The sequence below is a fragment of the Zingiber officinale genome, chromosome 3A (assembly GCF_018446385.1).
Source record: "Zingiber officinale cultivar Zhangliang chromosome 3A, Zo_v1.1, whole genome shotgun sequence".
NCBI lineage: Eukaryota > Viridiplantae > Streptophyta > Magnoliopsida > Zingiberales > Zingiberaceae > Zingiber > Zingiber officinale.
The window spans coordinates 117,350,698-117,370,349 of NC_055990.1; the positions used below are offsets into that span (position 1 = coordinate 117,350,698).

At 44.8% G+C, this 19,652-nt stretch overlaps 1 protein-coding gene across 2 annotated transcripts; it reads left to right on the forward strand.

Annotated features, from left to right (window-relative positions):
- Positions 1 to 1,421: 1,421 nt before the first annotated feature.
- LOC122052338 (receptor-like cytosolic serine/threonine-protein kinase RBK1) lies at positions 1,422 to 4,971 on the forward strand. 2 transcript variants are annotated; one of them, XM_042613816.1, is made up of 11 exons: positions 1,422 to 2,035; positions 2,128 to 2,216; positions 2,275 to 2,409; positions 2,511 to 2,632; positions 2,710 to 3,201; positions 3,301 to 3,549; positions 3,764 to 3,921; positions 3,984 to 4,063; positions 4,134 to 4,281; positions 4,472 to 4,621; positions 4,703 to 4,971. In XM_042613816.1, exons 3-11 carry the CDS (start codon positions 2,405 to 2,407, stop codon positions 4,940 to 4,942), a joined length of 1,644 nt encoding a protein of 547 aa, XP_042469750.1. In that variant the 5' UTR covers positions 1,422 to 2,035; positions 2,128 to 2,216; positions 2,275 to 2,404; the 3' UTR covers positions 4,943 to 4,971. The 2 variants fall into 2 exon arrangements, with proteins under 2 accessions (XP_042469750.1, XP_042469749.1); XM_042613815.1 differs by having other exon boundaries at positions 2,291 to 2,409.
- Positions 4,972 to 19,652: the final 14,681 nt, after the last annotated feature.

Consider the following 19,652-nt stretch of genomic DNA (forward strand, 5'->3'; position numbering starts at 1 on the left):
CCATTTAATATTTAATGATGAATACTAAAATTTAGTTCATTGTCACAAACAGATTTGTGATTCCATCAAATAAGTTTTCAGAGATCTCTGACATCACAAATGGACAATCGAGATAAAGAGAAAAAGCGACCTAACATGCATGGAAGCGACATTAACTTTTCAATATGCATTGACGCCATAATAATTCAACAAAGTCAGTGCTAAGGAGCTAATAAGTTGAACTCAATCCATTAAAATTATTTGGACAAAAATCAAAAGGCATTCCAAATTAAGAAAATTATCATATGGGTGCCCATGTCATCCACTAATTATTACTACAATGTATTTAAAGTAAATTTTAAATTTTAAATTTATGATTTACACCATGTAAAACCTATCGAATAATATTATATAACATATAAAAATTATCCAATAATTACTACAACATATTTAAATGAGTTTAAAATTTAGAATTGTAGTAGGTATATAAGTTTAAAATTTAGAATTGCAATAGGTATATAATAACTTCTACAATCATTTTAAAATAATTTTAATAAAACTTAAATAACTGTGACTAAATTGATAAATCTTAAATCTTAAATCTTAAATTCTAAACCCTAAATTCTATATTTTAAACTCACACTAAATAATTGTAGTAGTTATCCAATAACTTCTATTGATTGTAATAGCTACCGAACTACTGGGTAGCTCTACATTGTATAAATCATAAATTATAAATTTATTCTAAATAAATTGTAGTAGTTATTAAATAGATTTTATATGTTGTATAAATTATCCGTAGTTTTCCAATAATGATAGGTCAAAAGGTGTTTTTTTTTTTGAATAAAATCACGAGAATGAGAATGATGCCCATTTAATTTATTATTATTTTTTTGAAAAAAAATGGATAACTTGCATTATTTTTAGCACATGCGAAACATTTATATGGCCCTTAATCTAAATGGATCTATTAATCAATTTGCTGGAAAAGACATTTATATCAATAAAAAATGCATCTATTAAAGCAAAACCTAGGCACACACCGACAAATACCATGTTATAATGTCAAATGTATCCAAATTGCTTTTTTCCTTGAAAAAAATATGACAAGATATTTTCATGGATTTAGTTAATTATACTATCATTCACAGTTTGAATTAAGAATTTTCCAACACAAATGTTCATAATTTTAAAATATAAAACAGATATGCTCAAATTAAAATATTTAATTCGGATGCACGTCAAGTTACTTCGTTGGTTATATTTCCAACCTAAAAATAGCTGATGAGCCAAAATCCAACGGCAAGTGAATCCAACCGTTGGTTCGCCACCGGCTGCTGCTTGGGTCCGCATACTTGGCTGTTATGTCGGTCGTGATGGGTGACCGGTTATACCGGGTTTCCGCGAAAGAAACGGCGCGCGATTCTCAACGAGATGGCGTCGTCCTCTCTTTTCAGCCTTCGTTAGAGGTTGGTGATCCTCCTCGACGAGTCCCATCCTAAACTTATCGCTAATCAACTTTCTTTCGGTTGTTCTCTAATGTCGCCTTCTTCTTCTTCTTCTTCTTCTATTTACGAAAATTGAAATCCAACTTCCATCGTCGTCATCAAGCCACCGGCTCTGTGGCTGCTCCTGCTTTCTTTATTCAGAGGAATTGGAGTGGTTGGGGAGCTGCACCTGCACCTCAGTGACGGCAGAGAAGATCCATTCAACGCCTTCCTCGGAATGCGACAAAAGAAGCGATCCTTTCCCTATCTCCTCCTTTTCTTCAATCACTGGTTCCATGCCCATCCGTGTGTGCTCGGTTAGATCGACTCTTGCAGCGTAGAGGAACGCATTGATAATGATTTTGAGTGGCGACTTCTCTTCAATTTGATTCATTCTTCAAGGGGACAATATAGTATCTCCATGGCTATGTTGGCGAGAGGAGAGGCAAGGTGTGTGATGGTGGGTCTGCAGATGGATGCCAATGGCAAGGAATTACTTGAGTGGGCAATCAACAGAGTTACCAAACAAGGCGACAGCATTGTCGCAGTGAATGTCTGCAGAGATTCCGGTCAGTTTTTCAGTGATTATTTGTTTCATGGTCTCTCTTTTTTATGTTTTACAGTGAATTTTATAATTGCTGATTAAGAGGTTTACTTTCAGATCTGAAAAACACCATCACCACTCTGTCCCTAGTAGCCATGCTACGAGACTTTCTGGTAGCATATGAAGGCGCCTGCAATCTTAAGAAAGTGAGCAATCTTTATTTAAGTTCTACAGAGATGAAAGTAATGTCAATCTTCATTGTAGTTATTATTGTCCTTAGGTTTCCCTTGTTGGTCGGGTTGTTCGGGGTAAGTCGATTCGGAAAGTCCTAGTGAATGAGGCCAAACTTTGTGCTGCCACGGACATAGTCGTCGGAGCAAACACGCATATCTCAATGGGGTAACGGCTAGCTTCTCCAATTCCTAATTCTGTGACTTTGGTAGAGAACTGCTCTCATTAGTCGATTGTATTGAATAATCTGCCTGAACAACTTGTTTCAGGGGCTCTGCCTTAGTTGCTAAGTACTGTGCCAAGAAGCTACCTCCTGCCATTTCCGTAATAACAGTTCAAGATGGACAAGTCATCTTTGAAAAGAAAGCCACTCTCGAAAAAGCATCTGCAAGTTAGTTCTTCTAATACTTTTTGCCTAAATTTTAACAAGGAATTGAACTGCACCATCACGTTATTTTTGTATGTTAGGAGGACCAAAACCCCGACGTCTTCGAAATATTCTATATAAAGGTCTTAGTATGCAGCAGAGCATAGCCAAACCCACACCGAATGCTGAAAAAGAGGCTGTTGAAGAATCTCGGAAACCATTGAATTATGATTTCAAAAATGATGAAGATGATGAGGCAATCTCAAATGCCAAAAATCATGTCCGTGAGGAAATAAGAGCAGATACTCAAACTTCCATCACTGTGTTCGTCAGACAGTTGCCACAGCCTGTGATAGGTTGGCCTCTACTGCGAAAAGCAGTGCAAGAAAACATTGCTGAGAAGAAGGCCGATGGTGATCGAAGATTGTCAGTCGTCCAATGGGCCATGGCTTTACCTGATAGGAATTTCTCATCAGTCCAACCACTGTTTCAGCTTACCAAGGAATTGATGACAATCCTCGACAAGAATAACTCAAGTTGCAAATGGTTTCATTACGAGGAACTCCTGAGTTCAACTAATCAGTTCTCTTCAGGTTCATTTTCTAAACCGTGTACATCCCCTATTCAAATTGTTCTCTTCAAGCTAGCATGAGATTAATGTTGATTCTGAAGAAGATTTCAATTCTCAACAGAAAATTTGATAGGCAAAGGAGGAACTGGCCTAGTATACAGAGGCAAGCTTGGGAGTGGGAAAGAGGTTGCTATAAAGTTATTACAACTGTCTACAGAATCATCAAGGGATTTCCTTCAGGAGGTTGATATAGTTACTAAGCTAGATCACCAACATGTAGTCTCATTATTAGGCATTTGCGTACAGAAGAACAATCTTATTTCCATATTCAAGTATTTTGTTAATGGAAGTTTAGAGGAAATTTTATGTGGTAAGTCATTCTTCCAAAATCATGTTTTTTGATGTTCACTCATATTGCAAATACAATAAATTAGCCTTGATATCAACTTATGAAGAGCAACCATACATTTCATTGTTGTTTCATATTCGTTAAGAATTTTTTTCATCATATTTTGCTTTCAATTTGCAAGATCATTGTCTCATGGGATAACTTCCTCTTCTGATGTGTATCGAATGAAATACAGGAAAAAATGTCGAACAGCCACTACCTTGGGACACAAGAACCAAAGTGGCAATGGGGATTGCGGAGGCTCTCAACTATCTTCATCATGGTCCTCAAACAGTAATCCACAGAGATGTGAAATCTTCAAACATTCTTCTTGATGACAAATTTGAACCTCAGGTAGTTTCCATAATCATAACTCTTGATTCAAATACTAGATCTAATAATATCTGTCACAACAGTTATCTGATTTTGGCTTAGCTATTTGGGCTCATAAAACATCAAAGTACCTTGCACAAAATGACATCGTTGGAACTTTCGGGTAAGTTTGCTTTCAACCTAATATATGATCAACCAGATTGATACACTGATCATATGGACATTTTACTCAGATACCTTGCACCTGAGTACTTCATGTATGGAAAAGCAAGCCATAAGATTGATGTCTATGCTTTTGGCGTTGTTCTACTGGAATTAATAACAGGAAGAATGGCCATCAATGACAACAATCCTAAAGGTCAAGAAAGTTTGGTGATGTGGGTTAGTAAAGTCTCTAACTTCAAGCCATTATTTATCTGTCATTCCTATTAACTAAGTAAACGTTGTTATTTTATGTCAATTGATATGGTAAGGTCTAAATGGCTATATCAGTTGAAACATTTCAAGGAGAGATGCTCCATTTATGTGCACCTCAGTTATATATCTAACCAGCTGTTTAAAATGATTCTAGGCGACACAAGTTATTGAGAATGGAAATTTGATGGATCTACTGGATCCCAAACTTGACACCAACTATGATAAAGACCAGATGAGAAGAATGATCTTAGCTGCATCTCTTTGCATAACAAGGATACCTCTATTACGACCTGCAATCGACAAGGCAAGTGAATAAGAAACTTGATCCCTAAATGCTGACGATTGAAATATTTATGACAACATTTTGATTTCTCTACCTCGACAGATATGCAGCCTTTTACAAGGAGAAGATGACATTGAGAAATGGATATGCAGCCAGAAAGATTCAATGTCAGATATGGTAGATTGGCTTGATGAAGAAATTTATCCACCTTGTAGTATTGGATCACTTGCATTGATCAACATGGACCACAATGCATCAGTGATAGGCTGTGAACAACGTCAGCTTGGTTCCTGGCAGGAATATCTCCGAGGTCGATGGAGTCGTTCTTCTAGTTTTAATTAGCTCTTCGCCGACTTTACAAAGAATAGTCATAACTAACCTATCCCTTTCTTTTTCTTCCTTGTACATAATAAAGCTAGATTTAGAGTTAGTATGGCTTGCTGACCAAAAAGAGGAGTCATACTACTATGAGATAGAGAATAAGAGAAGCATGAGCAAGGCAAACATTTAATTAGTTTCCTTCAGCTATAACCAATGTGTATATGCAAGTCAAATTATTTCTCCATATTCAACTTATATATTAATGACGGAATGACACTATTAGATAAGGAGAGAGGATAAAATAATTTTCTCAACACATTTCACTGATAAACAAGTCGCCTATTTATAGACTAATACGTAACTTACTAACTCACTAACTCCTTAATATTAACTACTACCTCCAAAATACAATCATGATCATATTATTTTTATCCACTAACTCAACTACATACCTATTAGAGGCTCAACTTAAGACATAAACCATTAAGTCCTATGTCTAGTTCCCCAATAAAATTAGAGTCATTAATTTTCACATTTGAGCCATCAATTTTAATTTATCATCGAATATTTAATGACATTATCTTGGCATGCATGCATGTCCACATTAATAAATGTCATGTTACTTGCTTATTTTGGTCGGTGTTGATTCTCAATTAAACACCTTTTGTAGGATCGATGAGTTGACTTTTTATGTTCGTTTAAAACTTGGAATAAAATACAGTGAAATAAATAAAGGATGGAATTATAAAAAATAATACTAACAAGTTTGTTTTACTTAGTCCAGAGTCTGTGACGTCTCATACTCTAAGATTTGTAATCGTCGATCGCTTTCATTAGGCAATGCACAAAAAGTTCGAATAAGGATACAAGATTCAAGTACAAGAACTTTAATAATTTCAATATTGTAAACTAAATTATACTGACAACAATAGATCTGAAGATTCTTGCTTTTGGTCGTCGAAGCAGCATTACACCGCCATCAAGGGCTTTTCTGATTAGCGCGCAAGAGAAAAAGTTGTTTGGATTGATGTTCAGGAGTTACTGGTCGAACCCTCTTTTTATAGTCCACCCCGGGTGTCTGGATCCCTCCCTGAGTGCCCCCATAGGGCTGACGTGGTTGCACCTCGTCGAAACTTCATCCAAGAAGTTTATCCATGTCCGCCAGACCACCTCTGGGCGCCTGGACTGCTGACGTAGGTCGGCCAACCAACGCGTGACACCGTAGCTCGAAAATGAACTTTTGTTGATCCGGGCGCTTGGACTCATCCAGGCGCCTAGATCGTCCAGGTACCCTGGCAGCCACCCCGACGCTCCTCTTCGCTGCTGACCCAGGCGCCTAGAGCCCTATTTCCAGTCACCTTTTACTTTTAATCACCTGCACTACTGAGTTAGAAAGACAATCAATAACACGTAAAATAAAGTGAATTTTAACAGTCTCTAGACTGTCTGGTCCTAACTTTGAGTTTTACTGAAACTCTAGGTTAAACCGACGGCTACTGTTTCCTCTGTAGGGAACGCGTCCTCACTTACTCCCCTCAAAAGAGTTTACATTTTTTCAGACCAGTCCTCCAAACCGTTTGGACTTTTGCTCAACATCCAAGACTTTAGGACATTCACCTAGTGTCCTCGACTCTAGGATTTCCCACTTGGTGTCTGTGATCTCCAGGACTTTCACATAGTGTCCTCGATCCTAGGATTTCACCTGACATCCTCGACCTGCCAAAACTTTGCCTAGTCTCATGGACCAAGACTTCATTGCCTAGTTGCAGCTAAGACTTTCCACCTGTCTAGTATCCACTAGGACTTCTTTGCCTAGCCTCAACTAGGACTTTACCTTGCCTAAGATCATTTAGAACTTTCCTACACACTCAGTTAGATTTGTTAGATCACAACACAACTTAACTTTGAACATTTATCCAATATCAAAACACAAGTTTGATTAGCTAGTGCTTCCAGTATCAATAATTTCTCCCTTTTTGATTTATGGTAATCTAGTTCAAAGTTAAATAAAAACATTCAAAATAAAATATGATTTATAGAACGAACAAAAAAGTTTTCAAGTAACATTTGTTAAGGTAAAAAGAAATAAATTTAAATGTTACTTACTCCCCTTAAATGTTAATCTTCCTTAATTAAAACATTTTTTCTACTTTACTTTTAACATCTCTTTCTCTCCCTTTGACATATTTCAAAAGATACTAAGTAGAAAGAAGAACCGTTAACTTGAAAAAAATAGTACTAAATTTGAAAAACTAACTTTTAATTTTTTTCTAAAAAAACAATTGGCTTTAAGCTCCTCTGAACAATATTCCTTAACTTCCTTTTTTAAAAAAATACTTAGCTTTAAAAAGAATTTCTAAAAAAAATACTTAGCTTTAAAAAAGATTTCTTTAAAAAATACTTAGTGATCCGGCGGTAAAAAGCCGGAACCCCACAAGGAGTCAACGCTGAGGGGAGGTCAAAGGGTCCAGTGGCTCACCCGAAAGGGGCGAGCCGACCGGACTCGGAAAAAAGGGAAATCTGATAGTAAAAAGACACCCTGGTAGAGACCAGGGTTCCGACGCTCAAATGAAGCAGTGCACAATGACCGAGCGGAAGGAAGCACCCCCCGGACGGCGCAAAGAATCAGGGCCGTCCGGACGACTTTCACCGCGTCCGGACTTTCACCGCCCGCCCGGTGGGCCGGGCTCCCCAGACAGGTGGTGGGTAAAAGATGGGAACATTTTCTGACAACCGTCAAGTCGTATGGCTATGCCATACAACTAGCCTGACAACGGGGGTCCTGCCGTCCCATCAAAGAACATTCTCTCACTGTAGCAGTATGGGATCAGGTAAGCTCTCTGACAAGTGCATACCGTGGTATGGGTTGCTGACACGTACGCATCTCGATGGGCGTGCATCAATTCTTTCTCCGTCCTATATAAAGAGGCTATTACTTCGCCAAAGGTACGCATGATATAGATTTGGCAGCCACTTTCTCCATAGCCTACCTGACTTGAGCGTCGGAGGACCGTCGCCGGGAACCCCTCCCGGCCCGGTTTGTTGCAGGTTCGCCGGAGCACTCGAAGATCCAGCAGAGAGCGCCACGTGCCCAGCGTCCGCTGACTCTTGGTTCGGACAGGATCAAATTGGCGCCGTCTGTGGGAACGCTCCTGCATCCGAGCAGAGACAATGGACGAGGCTGGACGACAGCACACGGTGACGCTTTCAAGGGAGGAACTCGACGCTCTGGTCGAGATAAGGGCCGCCAAACTCGTGGAGCAAAAACAAAAAGCATCCGTCGAGCGGGCGGAGCAGCAAGCAACATCGGCGTCAGGTGGCCGAGCGGAAGCACCTCCAGCCACCGTCGCATTCCATCGGGCCTTATTTCGCACCCCTGGAGCCACGCCGGCCCGAAGAGATATAGGATCTTCCTCAGATGAAATGCCAAGGCGGGATGACAGGAAGGGGAAAGCTCCCCGAGCGGACTCCTCCCCCGAGCAGATCAATCGCCAATTCTCGGAGGCTATACTACGGGACCCTCTGCCCAAGCACTACGTGCCTCCGACAATCGGCGAGTACAATGGAACAACGGACCCGGATGATCATCTGGGTAAGTTTGATAACACAGCCACGCTCCATCAATACACCGATGGAGTGAAGTGCCGAGTCTTTCTTACCACTCTCTCGGGATCTGCTCAACGGTGGTTCCGGAGGTTGCCGGACGGATCCATCACGAGCTTCAAGGAATTCCGAACGGCCTTCCTCCACCACTTCGCCAGTAGTCGGCGTTATCAAAAGACAAGTGTCAGCTTGTTCGCCATCAAGCAAGAGCCGAGGGAATCGCTTCAAGCTTACATTCAGCGGTTCAACCAAGTGGCGATGGACATCCCAACGGCCACCTCGGAGACGATGATGAACGCCTTCACGCAAGGCCTAGCGGATGGAGACTTCTTCCGGTCGCTCATCCGAAAGCCGCCCCGAGATTATGATCACATGCTACATCGAGCCAACGAATATATAAATGTGGAAGAAGCGCAAGCCGCTCGGAAAAAGGAAGCTCCTGCCGAGCGGGCACATACTCACGCCGAGCGGAAACAGCAAGCCGCTCAGCAGCCGCCCAGAGGACCGAGGGCCGATGCAATCCGACCCCCCCATGCCAGATCTCACGTACAAGAGGTGGCTGCCGCTCGGCCCAAGCAAAAGAGGAGGTGGACCCCTATGTTCTGCACATTCCACCAGACGGATACACACAACACGAGGGATTGCCGAAGCATTCCCTTGTTGTCCAATCCCGTTCCCAGGAAAGCCGAACGACGGTCTCCTCCCATCGACAGGAGACATAGGACTCATGAAGCTGACCGGACCCACATCGAGAGGCGACATCAGCAGACACCCGATCGGCACCGATCTCCGAGGCAGGAGAATCGCCGGGCGTCCAGAGAACGGTCACGACCGTCTGCTCAGGAGGAGGAAAACCGGAACAATACTTCCCGGGGCGAGATCAACGTTATTGCCGGCGGACCGACCGGAGGAGACTCCAATCGAGCCAGAAAGGCGGGCGTCCGACAGCTGCAGATCCACGCGGTCGGCTGTAGTCAAGAACGGGCAAGTGGACCGGAAATCACTTTCGGACCCGGGGACTTAGAAGGAGTAGAAGTGCCCCACGACGACGCGCTGCTCGTTAAAGCGGTAATAGCAAATTACACCATTCACCGCATATTTGTTGACACAGGGAGCTCGGTCAACATCATATTCAAGAAGGCGTTCGACCAGCTGCAAATTGATCGAGCCGAGCTGCTGCCCATGACGACCCCGCTCTACGGGTTTACGGGCAACGAAGTTCAGCCGGTCGGACAAATCCGGCTGGCCACCTCGCTGGGAGAAGAGCCGCTCAGGAGGACCAGGACAATCAACTTCGTGGTGGTCGACTCTCCATCATCCTACAACGTCATTTTGGGACGACCGGCGCTCGGCGAATTCCGAGCGGTTGTCTCAACCTTCCACCAAAAGATAAAGTTCCCAGTGGAAGACAAAGTAGGAGAAGTGCGGGGAGATCAGCTAGCAGCTCGGCGCTGCTATATAGAGATGATCCGAGCGGAGGCCTGTTCCGCCCGGAAGGCACCCCGAATCGAGGTACACGCCATAACTGAGAAACCTCCTGCTTTAATTTATGATGAAAAGGAGGAAGTCCAGATCCATCCAACCCGATCGGAGGCCACGACTTTTATCGCCTCTGATCTGGGGAAAGAACAGAAGGAGAAGCTGATCCAATGCCTCCAACGAAATTATGATGTCTTCGTCTGGTCGACACATGAGTTACCCGGAATTTCGCCGAGCCTGGCGCAGCATGGATTGCATGTCCGACCGGACGCTCGGCCGGTGAAGCAGAGAAAAAGGGATTTCAGTGTCGAAGGCCGGCCACATACGCGAGGTGCAGTTCCCAAGCTGGCTGGCCAACGTAGTCTTGGTCTCCAAGCCGGGCGGCAAGTGGAGGGTCTGCATCGACTTTCGAGACTTAAACAAAGCATGCCCCAAGGATTTTTATCCTCTGCCCCGGATAGATCAGCTGGTGGACTCTACGGCCGGCTGCGAATTAATTTGCATGCTTGACGCCTACCAAGGATATCATCAAGTCCCGCTCGCCCGGGAAGATCAAGAAAAAGTAAGGAACATATTGCTACAATGTGATGCCGTTCGGATTGAAGAATGCCGGGGCCACCTATCAACGCTTGATGAACAAAGTGTTCAAGGAGCAGATCGGGCGGAATCTGGAAGTTTATGTGGACGACATTCTTATCAAATCCGTCCGAGCGGCCGATCTTTTCAAGGATATGGAAGAAACCTTCCGCACACTGCGCAAATATGGAGTCAAGCTAAATCCCCAGAAGTGCTTGTTCGGAGCTAAAGGAGGGCGTTTCTTGGGGTACATAGTGACCGAGCGGGGAATCGAAGCAAATCCCAGCAAGGTAAAAGCACTGCAAGACATGCCGCCCCCAAGAAATACAAGAGAAGTGCAAAGGTTGACCGGTCGGATAATTGCTTTATCCAGATTCATCTCCAGAACCGCCGACCGGAGCCTGCCATTCTTCAAGATCCTGCGCAAGGCTACTAAGTTCCAGTGGGATGAAGAGTGTGACCGAGCATTTGAAGAATTGAAGACATATCTAAATTCTCTGCCTGTGCTGGCCAAGCCGATCGGGGGTGAGTCACTGTATATGTATCTGTCGTCAACTGAGCATGCTGTAGGCTCAGCACTTGTGAGGGCGAGCGGCGAAGAGCAGCCGGTGTATTTTCTAAGCCACATTTTAAAAGATGCACCGGGCTCGAGAAGTTGGCTTTAGCTTTGGTTTTAGCCGCTCGGCGCCTTCGACCGTATTTCTTGGCTCACACCATCATTGTCCGGACGAACAGTCCACTCGGAAGAGTGCTGTTGAATCCAGAAGCGTCCGGACGGCTTATCAAGTGGACGACAGAATTAAGTGAATTTGACATCCAATATCAGCCCCGCTCGGCGATTAAAGCCCAATCTTTGGCTGATTTTGTGACCGAAGTGCAAAGACCAGAGCCGGAAGCTATGTGGAGAATATATGTGGATGGATCCTCCACTCGGCTCGGAAGTGGGATCGGAATATTACTACTCTCACCTCAGGAAGAAAAGATGCACCTATCCGTCAGGCTAGACTACAAAGCTACTAACAATGAAGCAGAGTATGAGGCCCTCATAGCCGGATTGCAGGCAGCACGGCATGTGGGAGCCGGTCGGGTGGCACTCTATTCTGATTCACAGTTGGCCGCTCAGCAACTTTCCGGCACCTTTGAAATCAACAGTGTTCGGCTCAAACTCTACGCTGAGGCTTTTGAAAAACTCAAAGCTGCTTTCCGAGAGGTGCTTATTCAGAAGATTCCCCGAACGGAGAACCAGGAGGCCGATGAGTTAGCCAAACTCGCGAGCTCAATAACGCCGGTCGCCGTTCAGCAACCAATTGAAAAAACGCTGCTGGTGGCGCATGTCGACCGGATGCAAGGCCTCGCGTTTTCAAATGACTGGAGGACACCTATTATAGAATTCCTCCGTTCGGGCACCACACCATCAGATGAATATGCAGCCCGGCTCCTCAGAAGAAGAGCCGGTCGGTTTACACTAATCGGAGATCAACTTTACAAGAAAGCTTTCTCGCGCCCTTTGCTGAAATGTGTAAGCTCGGAGGACTCAGCTTACATCCTCCGGGAAGTACATCAAGGATCATGCGGAGGTCATCCGGGCGGACGCTCGTTGGCCAAGAAGATTCTCTTGGCCGGATACTTTTGGCCAACTTTACAAACAGATGCCGCTCGGACAGTATCTACATGCCTTTCGTGCCAGAAGTATCACAACTTCTCCCACCGACCGGCAGAGGAGATGAAGGCATCAACCATCTCATGTCCGTTCGATCAATGGGGAATGGATATTGTGGGTCCATTTCCGATGGCGACCGGGCAGAGAAAGTTTTTACTAGTGGCAGTAGACTATTTCTCCAAGTGGGTGGAGGCCGAGCCGTTGGCAAAGATCACTGAACAAATGGTTAAAAAATTCATCTGGCAACACATCATTTGTCGGTTCGGCATCCCTCGCCGACTAGTGTCCGACAACGGACGGCAGTTCATAGGGAAGATGTTAGAGGATTGGTGCAAAAGCTACGGCATTGAGCAACATTTCACGTCCGTGGCCTATCCTCAGAGCAACGGTCAAGCTGAAGTCGCCAACCGGGAAATTCTTCGTATTTTGCGTGCTCGGCTCGACCATATGGGAGGAAGTTGGCCGGATGAAGTGCCGAGCGTCTTGTGGGCCATCCGAACGACGCCAAAAGAAGGGACAGGAGTCACACCGTTCCATTTGGTATATGGCGGTGAGGCTGTCATTCCGGTCGAAGTCGGCATTGAGTCAGCCCGGATCCAGAGCTATGGTGATGGCAATGCCGAACGAAGAAACATGGAGCTGGACTTGGTAGAAGAGGAGAGGGCAAAGGCGTCCGTTCGGCTGATGGCATACCGTCAGCGGATGAGGCAAAACTACAACCGGCGCGTCATTCCCAGATCGTTCCAGGTCGGCGATCTTGTCTGGAAGAAAGTGAAGCCGGTCGGCGATGTCGGCAAGCTTGAAGCTCCATGGGCAGGTCCCTTCAAAGTCATCGAAAAGCTCCGCTCGGGCGCGTATTATTTGGAAGACGAGGACGGTAGGCAGCTAGATAGACCGTGGAGCGCGAACCACCTCCAACCTTATCGGTCGGGGTGAAAGGTGTATCACTGTAAATCACCCTGTGTACTTCATTTTTCGACTAAATACTTGAAATGCAGAGATGAAAAGTCAAAAGAGCGAATATAAGGCATTATCATCGTGACCCGAAGGCCCCCGAGCCGATCGGCCGGGAGGTTTATGTCCGAACCGGGAGCTCGAACTCGAAGACCCCGAGCTGTTCAGCCGGGCTGCATACTAGTGTGGCAGGAAGGAAACCAAAACCCTGCGCTGATCAGGATGATAGAGGGAGATTATTGCCTGGAGCGAAGGCCTGAGTCGTTCGGCTAGGTACATTTTAGCCGAGACTACCTCGGATGATTATATACAAGCCAAGCGCTCGACGACGAAGGCCGCGCCGTTCGGCCGGGTGTGCAGTCTCACTGGACGCGCCGACGAGCTCCGTCGTTAAAAATCGAAAGCCGCGCCGACCGGCTATAAAAACCGCGCCGTCGAGCTCCGACGATAAATATCGAGAGACGAGCCGGCGTCTTTAAATAATCCGAGCGGACGCGCCGACGAGCTCCGTCGTTAAAAATCGAGAGCCGCGCCGACCGGCTATAAAAACCGCGCCGTCGAGCTCCGACGATAAATATCGAGAGACGAGCCGGCGTCTTTAAATAATCCGAGCGGACGCGCCGACGAGCTCCGTCGTTAAAAATCAAGAGCCGCGCCGACCGGCTATAAAAACCGCGCCGTCGAGCTCCGACGATAAATATCGAGAGACGAGCCGGCGTCTTTAAATAATCCGAGCGGACGCGCCGACGAGCTCCGTCGTTAAAAATCGAGAGCCGCGCCGACCGGCTATAAAAACCGCGCCGTCGAGCTCCGACGATAAATATCGAGAGGCGAGCCGGCGTCGTGAAGCCGCGGAGGGAATGCAGCCGCGTGCTCCGTCGTTAAAAATCGAGAGCCGCGCCGACCGGCTATAAAAACCGCGCCGTCGAGCTCCGCGTCTATAAACGCCTGAGCTGGAGGTCTTGCGAAAATCCAGCGAAAACCCCTTTGGAGACGAGGATTTCTAGCTAAAATAGAAGCTAAAATAGAGAGGAACAGAAGATTATCTAATATGCAAGTCAAAAAAGTCATTACATAAGCCGGGCCGAACGGCGGGAATTCAAAAAAGCTTACAAAAACGCTCTTCACACATCAAAATCAAAAAGAGCGTCGGGAATGGCATCCATCACGCTCGCTAAGTCCTCGGGGGGGATGGTCAGCTCGGCAGACAGGTGACCTTTGGTCTTCAAGTAGCCCACCGCCGCCTTGATTGCCTCCTCGAACGTGAGGGATATCTTGTCGGTAAACTTCTCTCCGAAGCCTTCCGAGCGGAGGAACGCCTTCCTCACTTCCTCCGAGCGGGCCGACTCTCCCTCTTGATATTCCTTGAGCGCGGCATGGGCAGCGTCGCTAGCGGCTTGGAGATCCTTCAAGTCTCCATCGAATCTTTGGAGATCAGCCGAGCGGCTCTCTTTTTCGGTGGCCAGCAGAGCATCCAGGTTTTTTAAGGGTTCGGCGACCACCGAGATCTACACCTTCATGTGGTCCATATCATTGATGGCCTGTTGCTTCCGAGTGATCGCCGTCTGGATCTCCTTGTCTCGTTGTTTAATCATTGTTTCAAGCCGAACGACCTTGCTCGCCGGATCGGACACCTTTTCCGCTCGGCTTCTAGTGTTTTTGGCCTTCTCCAGAGCCCCCGCAGCTTTTTGTTTCTTCAGTTCCTCCTCCAGCTCGGCCAATCGATCGCTAATGGCGATCTGCTCCACCCAGTTCTGCTAGCAAACACGAGCAGGTTAAAAACTTCAAATAGGAGAGAAAAGAAGGGAAGGGGCCATACCCCGGTAGCTGATTGAAGGTTGCTGTCGCCGAGCTGCCCGGGAGTCAATTTGGCTATACGACTCCGAGCATCTATCCAAGCTTGTGCGAGAGGACCCGTCAGGGTGATCATCTGCTCGGGAAATACCGGCCGATCGGCGGCAGCCATGTACGCCTCCGAAGGGAGGCGCAGGACGGTTTTAAGTAGATTCTGGCCGCTCGGCCCGCTCTGAGATGGCCCACCAGCAGAAGAGGAGGGTAGCTCGCCTAAACGCTTGAGACGTCGTCGAGTCCTCGAAGGGCTGGACGGCGGAACTTCCGAGCTGGCCCTCGGAGAATCCTGAGGGGTAGGGGTACTCTCGACGGAAACTGTTCCGGACAGCACCGGCGCACCTACACCCTGCTCAGGTTGTGGCTCATCAAGTGTAGAGGCAGGTGCGGATTCCGGTCGCCGGCGTTTCCGAGTGCGCAGCGGCGCATCATCGGCCGAACGGGCCTCCACTTCAGCTTCACTTCCATGTTCTATATTGCCCGTGGCCTCATCAGGAGGGGCAGGGGCGTCCGGGGCTTCTGGGACCGTTGGCGTCCCCTCACCTTCTTCGCCGGCCGGGTCAGCCGGAGCCAGGCCCCGTTCGGCGGCCTCCTTGCTCGTCACCGCCTCAATCTGAGCGGCTTTCAGTTTGAGCTTCTCGGTAGCTCTGGCTCTCCACATGACCTCAGCTGCAGAAGCAGAGAATAAATCAGTTAGAACAAAATAAAGGAGGAGATAGGGAAGCTTACTCATGCTACAAGGCAGATCGGCTGGTGCAGAAGACAAGCCGAATATATGCATTACTCCTGGGAGAAGCATCTTGTCAATGTGATAGCGCTGACCTACTAGCCGTTCGGCTGCATGGAGATAGTCTGCGTCACCTCTAAACTTGCCGAGTTCCGGTTGCGCAGGCATAGCTGTCTGCCACTTAGTGCGGAAAGTAGGCCGCTCGGGAAAACGAATATAGAAAAAATGCTCCTTCCAGTGTTTGTTGGAGCTCGGCATATTATCGAAAAGGATGAAGCCTATCCTAGATTGGAAAACAAAGGTACCCCACTCGGCTTGCTTGGGATAGTAGAAGTAGTGGAAGATTTTCGGGTTTAAGGGAATGCCGTTCAGTTTGAACAAAACTATCACTCCGCTCAGCAATCTAATAGAATTGGGAACTACTTGGCCGAGCGGAATGCGGAAATAGTTGCAAACTTCTAAGAAAAACTTGTGAGGAGGAAAACGTAGGCCGGCCAGGAATTGATCACGGAAGAAGACAACAGTGCCGGACGGAGGATCGTTAGGCCGATCGGAAGGCGTGGCTAACACTATTTCGTGGTCGGTCGGTAGGTCATATGCTCGAATAAGGCGCATGGCGTCTTCCTCGTCGAACCGACTTTCCATGTTCGAGTACCAAAGACCCGGAGCACCGCCGGTTGACTGCGAGGTACTGGTCATGATCGAAAGGCCAGAATGCGGGATAGAAGAGGATGGTTCAAGCAAAGGAAGAAAACCGACTGACGAGGATGATTAACAGAAAGAAGAACGCGTCTCGAGCGAGAAAAAGGATCTTACAAGCGAGGGAGATGATCGGAAATTGCCGTGTGATCGTCGGGAAGTCTGAGCACAAGGTCGCCGGCGAAAGGAGGAGCGACAAGAATCTGGAAATGAAGAAGATGAAAGGCGGCGGAAACGGAGTCAAGGGCTTTATATCGCCGCCCGGAAGCGATCTCCACCGTCCGATCCAGGTCGTCGATATCGAGGTTGTCATCTGATCGTCCGTTTCAAACGGCGGCTGTCCCATCGGAAGTGACGCAACCGCCATACTCTGACAAATGCACGATCGCCACGTGTCAGCCGGTTACTAGCCGCATTTAATGAACTCCCCTTACCGTGCGCAGAGCACGTGATGGGAGGTGTGGGAGAACAACGGACGTCGATTCCAAGAAAATACAAGGCATGGACAAAGTATCGCCGAACGGACAGATATCGCCGCATGGATGAGCAGCCGTATGTCGCGCCGAGCGGCCTAATGCAATAATCATTGTTCGGCAGATCGGCAGTCCAGTCAGTCGGACTTTGCCTCCTTCGACTAGACTCGAGAGGAAGGCAAGTGATCCGGCGGTAAAAAGCCGGAACCCCACAAGGAGTCAACGCTGAGGGGAGGTCAAAGGGTCCAGTGGCTCACCCGAAAGGGGCGAGCCGACCGGACTCGGAAAAAAGGGAAATCTGATAGTAAAAAGACACCCTGGTAGAGACCAGGGTTCCGACGCTCAAATGAAGCAGTGCACAATGACCGAGCGGAAGGAAGCACCCCCCGGACGGCGCAAAGAATCAGGGCCGTCCGGACGACTTTCACCGCGTCCGGACTTTCACCGCCCGCCCGGTGGGCCGGGCTCCCCAGACAGGTGGTGGGTAAAAGATGGGAACATTTTCTGACAGCCGTCAAGTCGTATGGCTATGCCATACGACTAGCCTGACAACGGGGGTCCTGCCGTCCCATCAAAGAACATTCTCTCACTGTAGCAGTATGGGATCAGGTAAGCTCTCTGACAAGTGCATACCATGGTATGGGTTGCTGACACGTACGCATCTCGATGGGCGTGCATCAATTCTTTCTCCGTCCTATATAAAGAGGCTATTACTTCGCCAAAGGTACGCATGATATAGATTTGGCAGCCACTTTCTCCATAGCCTACCTGACTTGAGCGTCGGAGGACCGTCGCCGGGAACCCCTCCCGGCCCGGTTTGTTGCAGGTTCGCCGGAGCACTCGAAGATCCAGCAGAGAGCGCCACGTGCCCAGCGTCCGCTGACTCTTGGTTCGGACAGGATCACTTAGCTTTAAAAAAGATTTCTTTAAAAAATAATTAGCAAAATACTTAACTTTAAAAAGGATTTCTTTGAAAAATACTTAGCTAACTACTCATCTTTAAAAAATGATTTCTTTGAAAAATATTTGGCTAAATACGTAGCTTGAAATTTTGAAAATAACTTAATTTTTAAAAGACTTCACTTTTTAAAACAGCACTTTAATTTTGAAATTAATGTTTTTTTAAAAATCAATATAATATTTTAAAAAAAATCAATACTTTTGAAAATACTTAATGTTTAACTCCCGATTTCTTCCCCTTTGATTAATGCCAAAAAAAATTAAGTAATTGCTTTAAAGAATGGAACAAGTAATTGTTTTAAGTTTAAGAGGACAGATAACTTTAAATTAGATAAAATTAACAGCCTTAGAGTCCAAGCATGATTAAAAATACTTAATTTTCCTAGTATCTAACATATTTTAGATTTTCAAACATGATAACCTTATGTGTTTTGAGAGATGCATAATTTATAAACTTATATAGGATTCACATTGAGTAAATTATTTTTGGTAATTTATCAAATAGGATTTGAACTGAAGGATTCGAGTTAGTTGTTAATGAAATCATATTTGATTTAGAGTACATTGAATATGATTCTCATCTATTTGACTTGATTTGATTTAGAGTTTAATCTAAGTTAGACTTCAATTTAAATCATTTTTAGAAAATAATTAAGTTTGAAATTGATTTGAATTTGAAAAATAATTAAGTTTGAATTTGAAGAAATTAAATTTTAATTTGAAGATAATTAAGATTGAATTTTGAATTTTGGGAAAATAATTAAGTTTGAAAATTAATTAAGTTTAAAAATTAATTAAGTTTTTAAAAATTAATTTAGGTTTTAAAAATTAATTTAAGCTTTAAAAAGTAATTAAGATTTTTAAATTAATTAGATTTTGAAAATAATTAGGTTTTGATTGGTTTGATTTAAGTTTGAGTTTGATTAGGTTTGGTTGAGTCAAGTTTAAGTTTGATTAGGTTTGGTTTAGTTTGGGTTAAGGTTTGATTAAGTTTGGTTTAGTTTGTGTTAAGGCTAATTCTCAATTTTAACATAAATTTATCTCACCCTTTTCTAGATTTTCAAATAGGGAACCTTATAGGTTTCATGAGATGGTTAACTTTTATCTTCAATTTAAGTTGAAATCTATGGATTGATTTACTTTTGAGTTAGACTAAGGTTTAACAGTTAGTTGGTTAAATATTCATTTTGATAATCAACTTCTAGGCTGTGGCGAGACACAAGACCTTCTTAGGTATAAGAGCAATAACCACTTCTAGACAAAACCTTTTAAGAAAATTGAACATTTAAATTTCTTTATGAAAATCCTTAATCTAATTGATCAAGTGTCATTCAAGCCTAACTCCTTATAACCCAAAGGGTAGATCATGCTTTGGGGTTCCAACTAATTTGCCGTCTCCACTAAATTATGAAATCTTTGTTTTGAGTCTAAATTTAATTTAGATTTGTTATTTGTTTTTATTGAATAGTTTCATAATTAAAAGGTAATTGATTTTAGCTTGATTTGTAGAGTTTAAGTTTTACCTTAGACTTGCAACCCAAGTCTAGATTCTATGATCTGGTTAAACTATTAATAATCTTTTTAAATTTATCAATTTTATCTTTTAAAAGATTATTTTATTTTTCTAATTTTATAAAAATTAATATCTTATTTTTATTAAATAATTTTGAGTTATTCTTATTCAGATTTGAATCAACTTTATTGATTGCATTAGCATGCATATCTAATTTTTGAGAGAAATCTAAACTAGAG

What these genes read in the sequence shown, in the direction of transcription:
- LOC122052338 (XM_042613815.1), top strand. Translation starts at nt 1,888, where the DNA reads ATGGCTATGTTGGCGAGAGGAGAGGCAAGGTGTGTGATGGTGGGTCTG. An exon ending in AACACGCATATCTCAATGGG is followed by an intron (nt 2,410 to 2,510) that starts GTAACGGCTAGC and finishes AACTTGTTTCAG; the next exon opens with GGGCTCTGCCTTAGTTGCTA. An exon ending in AAGAAAGTTTGGTGATGTGG is followed by an intron (nt 4,282 to 4,471) that starts GTTAGTAAAGTC and finishes AAATGATTCTAG; the next exon opens with GCGACACAAGTTATTGAGAA.